Raw genomic sequence first — 15556 nt, forward strand, 5'->3', positions numbered from 1 at the left:
GTTTCATCAGTCATGCATCTAAAGTACTTCCTGGCATCATTAAGCTGAAAATCGCACCTTTATGAATACAGAAGTAGCAAAGGAGTAGTTTGGCTTCATTCTTGGAAAATGTACTACTGACACTTTGCTTGTGCTAAGAACCTCATGGAGAAATGTGAAAGCCCAGCCCAGAATAAGCTCATGCTTGTAGACTATGCCAAAGCTTTCGGCACCATCCAGCATAATGCTCAATGGAAGACATATCTAGACTTTGGTGTACCAAACAGCTTGTGTGGCTGATACAAGAGCTATACAGAAATGCTTCAGGCGTCATCTCAGAATTAGTTATGGGCGTTCATAACCAATTCCAGTTTGAGAAGGAAGTCATGCAGGCTGTCAGCTGTCTCCTATGATGCTTCATGCTGTAGGAGGGAAGATAATGAGAATGATAATGATAATGAGGAAGAGTTAGCAGAGAGATGTGGCTGTATCACAGAAGGTCGTAATCTCAGATATGTAGATGACAGCACATTCATAGCCAGAACAAAGGAAGAGCTAGAGACTATGGCAGGTCTAATCAAAAGACACAGTAGATCTTCTGGACTAAACATGAATTAGTAAAGACAAATGTAAGGGACTGAGGAAAATTTGTGGGGAAGACATTTACCAGTGTTCTTTGTCTCTTGTGGGTTTCAGTGTCCTGTTTGCCGGGCGGGTGCTGTGAACAGGATGCTGTTGGTTGAGTGATGTGGGCTGGGCCAATGGGATTGCTCTGGGGGCGGGAGAAAAAAAAGGCGCCAGGAAGTGAAGCAGCTGCAGAGCTGAGGAGGGAGTGTGCAGAAGAGGGACAGCCACGTTTCTGGAGAGAAGCTTTTCAGAGGCAGTAAGAACTCAGTTCGAAGTGAATCTTTCTCAGGTAGAACTGCTTGGTTTTTCATGACTGCCGAGGAGGACAGCCTTCAGCGCACGGGATCTGCGTTACTACACAGATAGCTCACGGCACCTCTGCCTCGTGTGCTTGCTCCATCATCTTCCCTCACGTAGACCCGTCTGGACTGTGTGTGTGTTGGGATTAAGTGAGTACTATCAGACAGGAACGGTAACAGAATGTGGTTTCCTTCAGATGTGCACCAACGGATGGGCCCCAACATTTAAAATTCAAAGTGCTTGGTGATATTCTGAACATTTCTCAGGTTGAAACTGTTAATTGGAAAATCTTCAGTTGGGATTCTTTACTTGTTTATATCTGTGAATTATATTTGTTAATTTTTTTTTGTTATTCCGTTTACCTTGTTGTTCCGAACCTTTTCTCATTATAAGGTTTATCTCAATAACATTTTTGGAGGCACCGCGCTAAACAAACTCAAATCCTTTCCATGCAAGCCTGTACTGGCATTTATGGGTAAACAGGAAATTTAGCCAGCTCACCATCAACTGCTAGGAATTCAGGATCCAGTAAATCGAACAGTTAAATAGAAACCCCATATAGTGATCAGCAGGGGGTTACACAAACATTATGGTTCTAAATGGAATAGTCAAGATTGGAACATTAGATAGAGGTAGTGGACAAATCCTATTACCTTGGCTCGATAATAAACAGCAAAGTTATATCCAAGAATGAAATCAGGTGAGATAAGCTACAGAAAGAAGAATGACTGGTTAATTAAGTAGCTTCTGTAAATCTAAAAGCATCAGCATGAAGCTGAAAAATGTCTAGCCTAGTCACTAATGTGGGGCATTGCACTCTGGATGTAAGAGTTGGATTCTGAGGAAAGAGGATGAGAGGAGGATAACAGCTTTTGAAATTTGGGTAATGGCGAAGGATGCTCAGAATCAACTGGTTGGACAGAGAGGCCAATGAGTTCGTTAGATATAAAACCTTTTTGATTCCTGAACTTCTATATTAAGTCGAGTTAGAGAGAGACAGACGGCCAAGTATGGACATTGGAAATGAAGACCCAACAGCTTTGGCCAGGCAACAACTGGAGGAGAAATTGAGGGTAAAAACAGAAGAGGAAGAAGAAAAATCAGATGATTTGATAAGATTGAGATATGTACTGAAAGAGGCTTGAAGAAAGCCAGAGAAGAAACAAAACAATACCAACAATGGGTCTGGTGTCAAGGAACAGTTCGTTCCCGAACGAATAAAAGAACTAGAGTTAATCTGTACCCCAACATGGGGGTCAATGCTCCTTTCCAAAGGGCAGGGATACAAACTGGCAAACAAAAAGAACGAGGAGCAAGGATAGTTCATAGCAAGTAATCGTGGCACATTGCCTTATTACTAAATTGAAATATAAAGCTTTACTGCTCTGACAGTGTCTGTAATGCACAGTGTCGTCAGTCAAATTAATTTCCAATCTTGCACTTATTTTTCAATATTCCCTCATGAGCTGGGGTATAGGAAGCAGTGATGGTTGATGGACCAGAAGCAGATCTTAGGCAGGTGCAATCGGGCAATTGGTTGTTTCAATTTTATTAAGAGAAGGAAAGCATCTTATACTGTCCTTCAATTTCTAACGCAGAAAACTGTGGCTTTATTAAAAACTTAATCATTGTGGCAACCTCGCTGCAAACGTCAAAAAAATACTTGGAATTGGAACAGGAATGCCTTGTAATCTGCTGTTTGTAATGGGCAGATCAATAAAATAACACCTTCTAGTCACACAGCAGTAGCAGAGCTTGTTCAAGTATGACTTGCACTTATTAAAAGTACTCTTTCCAGCATTCTTAATTGCTAGTATAAAATGTCCTGGACTGAATCTCACATGGGTAATCTGTTAATGTGATCCACTAATTAAAAAGGGAATAAACAATTTTATTGTTTGGCTAAATGCTTATGCAAAGTCCCACAATCATTACTTACAATATTGCAAATCGAGGAGAACATTATGTTAGTGTTTTGTTCCTGAACAGTTCCTTCTGCATCCTAAATATGTGAAGACAAAATGAGATACAATTTCCCTCCTGCAAAACTGGGAGCTGATGGGCTGACTGCAATAAAAGCTGCAGTTTAACCAGGCTGGAGAAATTACCTGAATAAATATTGGGATAATAATTTTCAACAAAGTGTGAGGATTATCAATCATCATACTGCTACGGATGTTTATCTATATCATTACATTCATTAATTTCTTGTAAAAAAAGCCTTGTTACTGCAGCTACCTGAATAGATTTATCCAACTTTGATAAGAAGAAAGAACTCATCATAAAGTATAGCACATTACTGCATCATCAACAGGAATGATACTCAACTTAGGTGTCATGGGCATGGGCATAACACTAAACTTGTGCAGGGGTGAAATATAACAATGTAACACAGAGGTCAAATAATGATCAATATTAGAGATAGGTCTTCTAGGTAGGGCAATGAAGATTTATTTTAGATTTGTTATTCTTTCGATTTATTATTATTATTTTAAAATCCTTTGGGTTTATTCAAGATTCAGATTATAAACTTCAGGTCAGCACTAGATACTCCTTCAGTGTCAGCAGCCTCTCCTGTTAAGTAAAACATATGTTCCATCAGTGCCCCACGATGCACCAAGAGGTGCACTGCAGCAATTTGGCAAGGGTTCTTCAATGGCACCTTCCAAACCCACAAACAAATCTATCAGGTGCACTGGCACACGACTGTATTCTCCTCCAAGTCACACACCACCCTGACTTGGAACTATACGCTGTTCCTTCACTATCGCTGGGTCAAAATCCTGGAGCTCTTTATCTAAGAGCACTGTGGGTGTACCAACACCAGATGGACTGCAATGGTTCAGGAGGGTGACTCACCACCTCCTCAAAATGGGTAATAAATCTGAATATCCAAGTTGAACTGAGATTTTCCACAAGACCTCTGTATTTACTGTGCCAAAGCCTTTGTCAGGTCAACAAAAGTATAGTCCCATCTATTGTTTGCAGCATTTGCTGAAGGCTGATGATTATGTTACAAGCGCCTCTGCCTTTCCTGAATCCACTCTGACTTTCTAGTTACATGTTCTGCTATAGAACATAGAACAGTACAGCACAGAACAGGCCCTTCGGCCCACATTGTTGTGCCGAGCTTTGTCTGAAACCCAGATCAAGCTATTTCCTCCCTATCATCCCGAAGTACTCCATGTGCCTATCCAATAGCTTCTTAAATGTTCCTAAAGTTTCTGACTCCACTATCACTGCAGGCAGTCCATTCCACACTCCAACCACTCTCTGAGTAAAAAACCTACCTCGGACATCCTTCTTATATCTCCCACCATGAACCCTTTGGTTATGCCCCCTAGTTACCACTCCATTCACCCGAGGAAATAGTCTTTGAACGTTCACTCTATCTATCCCCCTCATCATCTTATAAACCTCTATCAAGTCTCCTCTCAACCTCCTCCGCTCCAAAGAGAAAGGCCCAAGTTCCCTCAACCTTTCCTCATAAGACCTACCCTCCAAACCAGGCAGCATCCTGGTAAATCTCCTTTGCACTCTTTCCAGTGTCTCCACATCCTTCTTATAGTGAGATGACCAGAACTGCACACAATATTCCAAATGTGGTCTCACCAAGGTCCTGTACAGTTGCAGCATAACCCCACGGCTCTTAAACTCAAACCCCCTGCTATATGGCTTACCTGTTTGTTGAATAGAATTTTTGCCAGAATCTTACAGACCAACACAAACAGTGAGATTCCTCTGTGGTTGTCACACATAAAATGTTGTTCTATCCCTTTGTACAAGTGAACAATCGTGGCATTCCTGAACTTCTGGAGAGTTGTTTGTTGATCCCACATTCTGCAATATAATTGTATGATTTTGATGGCTATCTAGGGTCCTCCATGTTTGTTAATTTCTCCGTGGTTCCTGTCCGAGTCTGGAGTTTTCCTTGTGTGTCAGGTTCTGAAGGCTTTGTCAACATCTACAGTGGAGTGTATGCTGTCCAATTTTTCACATTTGAGTCAGTCTGGAAGCTGATAGGTTTATCCCATTTACAATTGATGCACCCGAAAGTGCAAAGCCCAGCACACTTTAATAACTGTCCTGTCCATCTGGAGAGATTCTGCGTCAGGGCTGAGAACAGGTAAGTGGGGGAGGATCACACCCAATGTTCAAGGCTCCATTGCGCTGATCAGCAGATACTTGAAACACTCTGGCTTGCTTGAGCTGTAAATTTAAAACAGCAGTTTGACGATGGAATGATGTCCAGCATTGCTAACTGTAGTGAGTACACTGAACACTTTGACGTAACAAGTGGTGAGAAACAGGGTGTGTCATGGATCATGTGTTTTTCTGCACATTCTTTGCTGACATGATTTGAAGCACTTGATGGAAACGTTGATGGAATATACATTGAATCAGAACAGAGTGCAATCACTTAACCTGAGATGACTGAAATCCTTAATTCATAGAATCATAGAAACCCTACAGTGCAGAAGGAGGCCATTCTGCCCATCGAGTCTGCACCGACCACAATCCCACCCAGGCTCTACCCCCACATTTAAGGCATCAGAGATGGTGATACAGGAACTGCTGTTTGTCAATGGCTGTGCCCTCGTGTTACCGAGAGCTTGGCCTTGAAAGGATCATGGACTGTTCTTTTTTAAAAGCAGGTGACAACTATGGAACAACCATCTGCTTAAGAGCGACAGATACTCCAGCGACCTCCAAATTCTGATTATACCCCACCTACTATAACTATCAATGACACAACCTTGATGACGGTAGATAACGTCACCTGTCTCAGAAGCACAATCTCCAGAAATGTCTGCGCTGACGGCAAGGTGAGAATTGCCAGAGCAATTTCAGCATTTGCCTCTTTACAACAGAGGCAGTTGAGGAAATGAGGTATCAAACTTATGACACTTGCTGTGTACAAAGCTATGGTAATACCTATCCTCCTATATGTCTGTGACATATGGACTACCTACTCCAGACACATTAAGAAGTTGGACAGGTTAGACACAGGCATCATATAGGAGAGCAAAGTGCCTAACGCTGAGGCACTTCAAACAGCAAAAATGTCTGGAATTGAAGCACTCATCATCAGAGCTCAGCTCACATGGAGTGGATATGTGGTAATTTCAACTGATGATAAAATCCCTCAGGTGATCATGTATTCACAATTTAAACTTGAACACTGCCTGCAAGATAGGTGGATGTTAAGGTTCAAGGACTCCTTGAAGAGTATTGATAGACAAAGGGATCCGGGTGTACAGATGTCACTGAAAATGGCAATGCAGGTGGAGAAGGTAGTCAAGAAGGCATACGGCATGCTTGCCTTCATTGGCCGGGGTATTGAGTTTAAAAATTGGCAAGTCATGTTGCAGCTTTATAGAACCTTAGTTAGGCTGCACTTGGAATATAGTGTTCAATTCTGGTCGCCACACTACCAGAAGGATGTGGAGGCTTTGGAGAGGGTACAGAAAAGATTTGCCAGGATGTTGCCTGGTATGGAGGGCATTAGCTATGAGGAGAGGTTGGAGAAACTTGGTTTGTTCTCACTGGAGCGATGGAGGTTGAGGGGAGACCTGATAGAAGTCTACAAGATTATGAGAGGCATGGACAGAGTAGATAGTCGAAAGTTTTTTCCCAGGGTGGAAGAGTCAATTACTAGGGGGCACAGGTTTAAGGTGCGAGGGGCAAGGTTTAATGGAGATGTACGAGGCAGATTTTCTTACACAGAGAGTAGTGGGTGTCTGGAACTCGTTGCCAGGGGAGGTAGTGGAAGCGGATACGGTCGTGACTTTTAAGGGGCATCTTGACAAGTTCATGAATAGGATGGGAATAGAGGGATATGGTCCCCGGAAGGGTAGGGGGTTTTTGTTAAATCGGGCAGCATGGTTGGTGCAGGCTTTGAGGGCCGAAGGGCCTGTTCCTGTGCTGTAATTTTCTTTGTTCTTTGAAGACAAACCTCAGGCAATGTGGCATGTCTACCTCAGACTTGGAGAGAAATACACGAGAAAGATCCACCAGGTGAGAAATCACAAGTAGTGGCCTTGTTTCCTTTGAATAACAAAGAATACAGACAGCTAAGGACAAAAGGCAAGCTAGAAAGATTGGGTAGTCCCAGCAAAAATCAGACAATTCATCCTTTCCCAGAATGTGGAAAGCATTGCAGGTCTACACTTGGGCTCCACAGCCAGATTAGAATGTATGACAGATGACATAATGCAAGCAGGAAACAACCATATCTGATAACAAAGGGAAACTGAAATAAAACCTGGTCTTGCCAGTAACCATGATGTGGAGATGCCGGTGTTGGACTGGGGTAAGCACACTATCTGTAACCCCCACGATTTGCCTGGGCTTGCAAAATCTCACTAACTGTCCTGGCTGGAGACAATACACATCTCTTTAACCTGTGCTCCACTCTCTCCACTCACATTGTCTGTACCTTTAAGACTTGATTACCTGTAAAGACGAGCATTCCAACCATTATTTTGTAAATTGAGTTTGTGTCTTTATATGCCCTGTTTGTGAACAGAACTCCCACTCACCTGATGAAGGCGCAGCGTTCTGAAAGCTTGTGGCTTGTGCTACCAAATAAACCTGTTGGACTTTAACCTGGTGTTGTGAGACTTCTTACTGTGCTTGCCAGTGACAGCATAGCCTCAGAATGAATGATAAAAAAGGGAGAGGAACTTCATTCAAAAACGACATTCATGGTTGTGATCATAGACCACTGGATGGTAATCAGTTGATTACAGTCCACGTGCCTTTGCTGAGATCAGCCAAATTAGCACAGACCAGGATTCAACTTAGGTTCTTCTGATCTGCATATCAAGATACCACGTTACAGCAGATAATTCCTATATTTAGTAAATGGGGCAGGAAACTATAATTGCATTATCATTATACTGTTTGGGCAATTTTAACATTTGGCATTAACGGACAGTCATTTTGAGGCGTGGGTCCAATTTTGCATGAATTATATGTGTCAATCAGGCACTGTGAAAGAGCTCTCTTAGATGGTTAGGAAATGGTATGCTCATACATAAGTCCAACTGATAGTGCAGGCTGGGTTGGGGAGGGTGAGGGGCAGTGAACATGAGCTACAGTGGGCTAGATTCTTTTTGAGGAGCCAGGAAAAGTGCTACGCAAGAGAAAAGGGTAAAACATGGTTTTTAGTCATTTTCTGAACATTCCACCACCAAGAGTGCTGTGGATCGACGCTCGAAGGCATATAGAATAGCAAATCTGTCCCGTGGGGTGGAAGTGCTGTTACTACCACTGGCTTAGTTGCAGTGCTCTATCAGCTCGTCTCTGAGATAATGAATCCAAGGGTTCTGAAAACTGTTGTTAAAGAGAAACTGATGCATCAAAATGAAAACACTAATTTCTTGGGCCCGATTCTGGCATAGGTACAAACCACAATTAGTGTTACATTCTCCTCTTGTTGGAGTTGGGGCGGCTGAGGATAAGGCTGGCACTTTGTGAGAAACATTAACAATTTTGAACAGTTTTGTTAATCATAATGGATTGCTTTCTTTTGAAAAGGGAAAAGATAACAACCTATTTTGTTTATATCCAATGAAGAATGTCGCCAAAGCATAGAAATCAGATATTTTTTATACTTGGGAGGGGGAATGATTCATTGGTTTACGTAGGAAAGAAATTATTAGGCTACCAAATATGTGAAAGATTGCAGTGATCCATAAAGTATGATAATGTAATGTCACCTACTATTGCGAAACACTGTCTATCCTCTATCTCTCACTTAATCATTTTAAAAGTAGTGCTATCTTTCATTGCACTTGGATGCAAATCATCATGAAGCAGATAATGTTAAAGATACTGAATCCACTATGACAAAACTGGGTCATTCAAGGGAGGTGAACGATGAGACATCTCACATCGTATTTACATTTATTCTTCTCTTCTATCATCTTCATCTTATCCTTTTGCTTCGTTTTTTTGTTGGAGGTAAAGTATTTATCTGAAATACATTTACATTTCAATCACCATGTTAAGCTGTTCCCTGCATGGTTCTCTCTGCTTCTCCTGGTGGAATAGAATGCACTGTAAATGTATCCTGAAAACAGGAGCTTGACAGTGAATAGGGTTATTACATGGGTAATTAGTTATTCTCTTTGTTTTATTTCTTCTCTCACAAAGACACTGACTCACGTTGGACAGTCTCCATGGGCATTGGTTACTGTCCGGCATGTCGTCCAAGGAGCATTCTGAATGTGATGGCCCAATAATGGCCATTTGATAGTGCAGGGTACCAGAGTTTTTTTTTGTTTATATCCAATTCAATCCAATCAAAGTCCAATTCAGTCTCAGCAAGCGAGACATTCTCGATCCAAGCTGACAAGACAGGCTCACCACTTCTTGTCTTGGGCTTGATCTACATGATCCAAGCTGATTGGAGCAGGCATTGCATCTCCTCCAAGGCTTGATCTCATTTGCATTTTAGCCAAAAGGCCGAGATGCCGCTTTAAAAAATTGCTTCAAATGAAGCCTCAGTGTAACCTCATGACTTCGAGCAAATGCAGGACAACAAAACTACATTTCTTAGCCAAAAGGCAGGTCCCAGAGTTAAGCCAACTCCTGTTGCACTCTCCAAGAGAAGTCCCTGGATAATGATCAGCAGCAGGAACTTTGGTTGACGCTTTCCCTTCTTTAGTGCAGTTGAGATGAATTGTGGATAAGACTATCAACATACAACTGATGGAGAGAAGCTGAATTTCCATTGTTCAGCTGCATTTCACAATGCAAGCAAGCCTGGTATCTTTATCTGCTAGGGCCTATAATTCTGTGATCAGAAATGGTGCTGGTAATTCTAATTTAGAGAGCCAGTGCCATGTGCTTGCTATTTGTGGGGCTCAATGCCTAAGTGGAACGAGAATTCTCTCTGCTATCCAATAACCCCTGCTATAGGTATCCATAGTAAGAAGTCTCACAACACCAGGTTAAAGTTAAACAGGTTTATTTGGAATCACGAGCTTTCGGGGCTCCAAAAGCTCGTGATTCCAAGTAAACCTGCTGGACTTTAACCTGGTGTTGTGAGACATCTTACTGTGTCCACCTCAGTCCAACGCCAGCATCTCCACATCGTAGGTATCCATAGATGCACTTCAAACAAGTTTGTTTGTTCACGTATCTTCAAACTCTTTTCTCTCTAAGAGAATTGAATATTGGAAGAATTTGGAAGCTGCAAAACTTGTTGAACAATATCATGAATATTCCTTCAGTGGCCATCAGTTCCTGGAGTAGGACTTGATCCAGAACCTTTTGGTTCAGAGGCAGGAGCACTACCAACTAAATCACAAGACCACCTTTTAAAGCCTGGGCATCTTAATGTTGAAATTCCAAGAGGGATCTCATGATCGCCTGTCACAAATGCTTCTTTGGCATTTCTACTGATCTCAAAGTTATTGCAAGTATCAAGACAACTTTACAGAGAATCTCCCACATCCGTCTTTGTAAAAGGAAGAATAGACACAGTTAAAACCATACCTGCAACATGGCACCTGGACTGTGAGGAGAGGCTATAGAAATTGGAAATGTTTATGCTGCAGAGCAGCGAGCTTAGGGAAGATCTTATTGAGGTACTTGAGAACCTGAGTGATCAAAGTGAAGGTGAATGGATAAGTTAGATTTAACAGTAGATGAACATGTGTTATAAGCTGTTAGCAGAGGCTGTAGAAGTTGGGAAAACTAGTGGGTTCAAGAGGTAGCCCGTTGGGTGTTTGGTGAGGGAAGTGATTGAAGGTACAGACTGACTCGAATAGTTAATATTGTTCAGATTCTGAGCCTTCCTGACTGGACTGTAATACTCTTCTGTTTCATTGTACAATTCTAAATATCGCAACTTGTGACTAAAGAAAATTAGGGCAAGAAACATATGTCAGTAACCTCACCTGAATTTTGAGTGACGCCTTACCTTCTCGTTGAGAAGTATCAGACCCAGCAGTGGGCGTGACATTGACCACTGATTCCTACAGTCTTCAAATATAATGCAATTCATTAGAATGGAGAGCATCTGAAATCAGGAAGAATGGTGGGTTAAAATACAAAGCAGACCAATGTTACAGCCATAAACTTACCACACTATAATGTTTTAATAACCAACACTGCTATCACTACTTCCTGGTTTATCTCATCATCCCGCATGTTCCTTACAGGCATGCTTCTGTACTGTGGGTCTCAGCTCTTCACTGGTTTCCAAATTAAGAAATTAACATTGCCATTTGATATAAGTTTGGAATAGGTTAGACACAGATGAAACAGTGGGGAAAAGCATAATGCAGTGAAAGAAATTTTGAGCTTCAATTAATGAATGAAAGTAGTTTAGCAGCTCTAAAGTCATACAGAAGAAGTGTCAACAGTGGTTGTACTATATTCTGTAATAGGGAGTGAAGAAAGTATTAGAACTGTTTCCAGTGCATCTTAGGAAATACTATTTAACGTGAGGAGCCAGTACATTTCTCTCTTGTGATGTAGTTCATACCATATTGAATCACCTTAGCCTTCATGATTCTGATATGGCCCCTTGCAAAAACCCCTCTCCTGTTCATCCAAAAGTTCCAAATATGCAAGTCTGTTCCTCTTCCCAACATCCTCATTATAAAAGTTTAGACTAACTCTACCATTACTTATTCCAGGCTTGTCCAAGCTTTTCACGTGCGGAGCCACCTTTCCATTTTTTTCTCACTCAAGGGATTGTTGAACAAATTTTGGAAAGATAAGGGGTGGAATTCTCCGATGTCATGGATCCCGCCACTGCTGTCAGTTAGAACAGAGAATCTGGCGCTCAGCCAAATTTCCATTCACTACAGCAGGATCAGAGAATCCCAACCGTGGACAAGGTCAGAAAATCCCGACCTAGATTTGGCATAACATTAAACATAAATTTCAAAATAAGGCTGATACATGAAGAAAAGAAACAATTTGCTGAGCAAAAATAAAGCAACATCAAAGCAATAGTTGATCATTTTAAAAATGAGTAGTGAAAATGATAATTAAAGTGTGAGAGGGTCACAGTGTGTTTTCCCAGTGGTGAGGGGTGCATTCAACGGGAAACCCTGTTGACAATGGCAGGACCAGAAGATCCTGCCACTAGCTAATGGTGGACGGGCTGCCTCCGCCGAGTGTGTGCGAAATCCCAGTCTGTGTGTTCATCTCTCAGGTTCAGTCACAGGGTGCTCACTCACTCACTCACCCATGGTGCGTTTGCCTCCCAACATTTGCTGCTAGTGAGGCACACTAGCGAATCTATCAGCAGCAAATGCAGGAGAGGAACAGCCTGTGATTGGGACAGCAGAACCTTTGCAAAATCTTCAACTGCACTTACCCGTCTGAGCAGCATTTTGAACAGTGGCTCCAGGGCCCACTCAGAATGGCTTTGGGCCTGCTGGTTGGATAAGCCTGACTTATTCCAACTCATTCATCTCTTGGATCTCAAAAAAGTGCAACTCCACAGCTCCATTGCCTTTCTTTTCTCTGCATTCAAATCAAGATTTCATTCTCTTTATCCTGTGATATGAGCCATCACTTGAGTTTCATCCACCATTTAAATCCAAAGAACTCCGTCCCTAACAGATCACTGGTATCACTGCAGCTTTCAGAATGTTTAAAAATTAGATTGGAGTGGGATATGGAAGTGGGGGTAAATAGTATATAAATGGCCTGACAGCTTCTGGCACTGCATGAGGCTATTCCTAATGGTTGCCCTGACATTTTAATGAAAGTTAGCACAAAGCCACCGCACAAATATAAACACATCATCAAGATGTTTAGAATGCAAATGTTACTGCTTCACTTCAGTTTCATGTGTCATCAATTTAAGAAATCAGTCAAATGTCGCAATGGTGTGATGCATGATTCACCCACTAGATTACTACCAAGGCAAGGAAGGTGGAAAGAAAGCTCCATGTCTTCTATTTCATGATTTTTTTCCCTCAATCTTCTAGTTGATAAAATGAATCATTATCACAGCTGAATACTAAGTAAGCATTGGGTAAATTTCTCTGGAATTCAGCATTTTTTCAGCTTCCATTGGGAAGCAGGATTGGCCAACTAATCTAATGTCTGTCATTGGGAAAGGCTTGAATCAATTATTAATGAGGCAGCAGCAGGATATTTAGAAAATCATCATACTATCAGGCAGCGTCATCTTTTGCAAACTGGAAATTGTGTCTGACAAATTTATGAGACAAATTTATTTATTTGTGGATGTAACAAGCAGAATGGATAAAGGGGAATCAGTAAATATAGGCTGCGATTCTCCCACACAAAATCTAAGTGCTGCCACCAGCGGGAAAACCAGAGACTTTCCCACTGGTGCTGGCAACACTAACCAGGTGGGATTCAACCACTCTGGTTGCAAACAAAACCCCAAGTGAAACATGCTGTTAAGCCTGCCTCCACCAAGATTGGGGTGCCCTTTTTAAAGAGGTGTCAAGCCCCCTCCCTGTCACCATGATCACTGCAACTCCTCACAGACAAGGGAATATCCCCAACCCTTGACCACAGAGGGGAACCTTCTCCCCACCACGAAATGTTCAGGTCACCCCCCCTATCCTCCCCACCCTTGCACACCTCACAAGCATGAGGATGAACCAAACCCCCACCTCCCCCACAGCCCCAGCATCCTCCTAGTCAGAGACCACACCCCCTCCACAAGAGAGAAATTCCAATATGGAGACAGCAAAAGTCCGACCCACTTTGGGCCCCTCCTTGGCAGGACAACCTGACACTGTCACCCAGGGTTGGCATTGTCAGGGTGGCATTGGCGGGGGCAGCAGGTAGATCCAGGGCACTGTCCAGCCATGTACTTGACCACCTGACCACCCAGGGACTCCAAAGGTGTGCAGGTTAGGTGGATTGGCCATGCTAAATTGCCCCTTAGTGTCAATGGGTAAATACGTGGGGTTATGGGGATAGGGCATGGGTGGGATTGTTGTCAGTGAAGGCTCGATGGGCGAAATGGCCTCCTTCAGTACTACAGGGAATCTATGATTCTATGTATGATACTATGACATCAACTAGAACTGAAGCGAAATAGGGAAACTGTAATTGAGTGAAATAAAAAGAAAATAACAAGGTTCCTTGATGAAATGTCTAGATTCAGATCAGAAATCAGTCCTGAATTCACAATAAGTGTGATCTTGTGATATATATGTAAAAATAATTCCCTCAATGTCAACAAAATGAAGGAGATTGTCATCGACTTCAGGAAGTGCAGTGGAGAACATACCCCTGTCTACAATCAATGGGTACAAAGTGGAAATGGTCAAAAGCTTCAAGTTTTTATGTGTCCAGGTCACCAACAACCTGTCCTGGTCCCGCCATGCTGACACTATAGTTAAGAAAGCCCACCAATGCCTCTACTTTCTCAGAAAACTAAGAAAATTTGGCATGTCAGCTACGACTCTCACCAACTTTTACAGATGCACCACAGAAAACATGCTTTCTGGTTGTATTACAGCTTGGTATGGCTCCTGCTCTGCCCAAGGCCGCAAGAAACTACAAAAGGTTGTGAATGTAGCCCAATCCATCATGCAAACCAGCCTCCCATCCATTGACTCTGTCTACACTTCCCATTGCCTCAGAAAAGCAGCCAGCATAATTAAGGACCCCACGCACCTCGGACATTCTCTCTTCCACCTTCTTCCGTTGGAAAAAAGATACAAAAGTCTGAGGTCACGTACCATCCGACTCAAGAGCAGCTTCTTCCCTGTTGCCATCAGTCTCTTGAATGGACCTACCTTGCATTAAGTTGATTTTTCTCTACACCCTAGCTATGACTGTAACACTACGTTCTGCACTCTCGTTTCCTTCTCTATGGACGGTATGCTTTATCTGTATAGTGTGCAAGAAACAATACTTTTTATTGTATATTAATACATGTAACAATAATAAATCAAATCAAATCAAATCAAAAGAGCTCCCAATGGAAGCTGAAAAAATGCTGAATTCCAGAGAAATTTACCCAATGCTTACTTAGTATTCAGCTGTGATAATGATTCATTTTATCAACTAGAAGATTAGCGGGGGAAAAAAATCATGAAATAGAAGACATGGAGCTTTCTTTCCACTTCCCTTGCCTTGGCAGTAATCTAGTCGGTGAATCATGCATCGCACCATTTCGACACTTGCCTGATTTCCATCTTGCAAGTTCTACAATGCATGAGAGATCTGTCCACAAGGTTACCACCCAGGCTGTGAAGGTGGACATTCTCAACATGTGGTTAACCAGCAATTCCCAGTCATTGTGTGCAAATATTTTGTACTGAAAGATTTGCTGTCTCTCTTTATCTTGTACGATAGGTATTTTTTGCAGGATAAAACTGGGACAGGAGGAAACAGTTTTTAATTTTTGCACTCAATGTGTATAGCAATAAAGTTACTATATACATAGCAAGCTCTCCTGATGGTCTTATATCTAGAGCAAACTGGCAGACAATAATAGCAAGAATAAAACCCACGCAGAAAGAGCCCACTTTAGTTAGTTTCTTACAATGAATTAGTTTCTAAGGACCATGGCTTCAGTACTTCCAACCACATATATATCTGTCTGCAACACTTCTCTAAATAGCTTTAAATCACCAATGTTTAACATTTGGGACTAGTTCGTTGTTGGACAATTTATAAAGCA

At 42.1% G+C, this 15556-nt stretch overlaps 1 protein-coding gene across 1 annotated transcript in view; it reads right to left on the minus strand.

Annotated features, from left to right (window-relative positions):
- LOC144505369 (ran-binding protein 17-like) overlaps positions 1-15556 on the minus strand; it is a 1005849-nt gene that overhangs the window by 20172 nt on the left and 970121 nt on the right. Inside the window, exon 27 of the mRNA XM_078231487.1 lies at positions 10841-10939. Within this exon, the coding sequence (XP_078087613.1) occupies positions 10841-10939 (99 nt within the window). The remainder of the gene's footprint in view (positions 1-10840; positions 10940-15556) is intronic.

This window comes from Mustelus asterias, chromosome 16 (assembly GCF_964213995.1).
Source record: "Mustelus asterias chromosome 16, sMusAst1.hap1.1, whole genome shotgun sequence".
Lineage (NCBI taxonomy): Eukaryota > Metazoa > Chordata > Chondrichthyes > Carcharhiniformes > Triakidae > Mustelus > Mustelus asterias.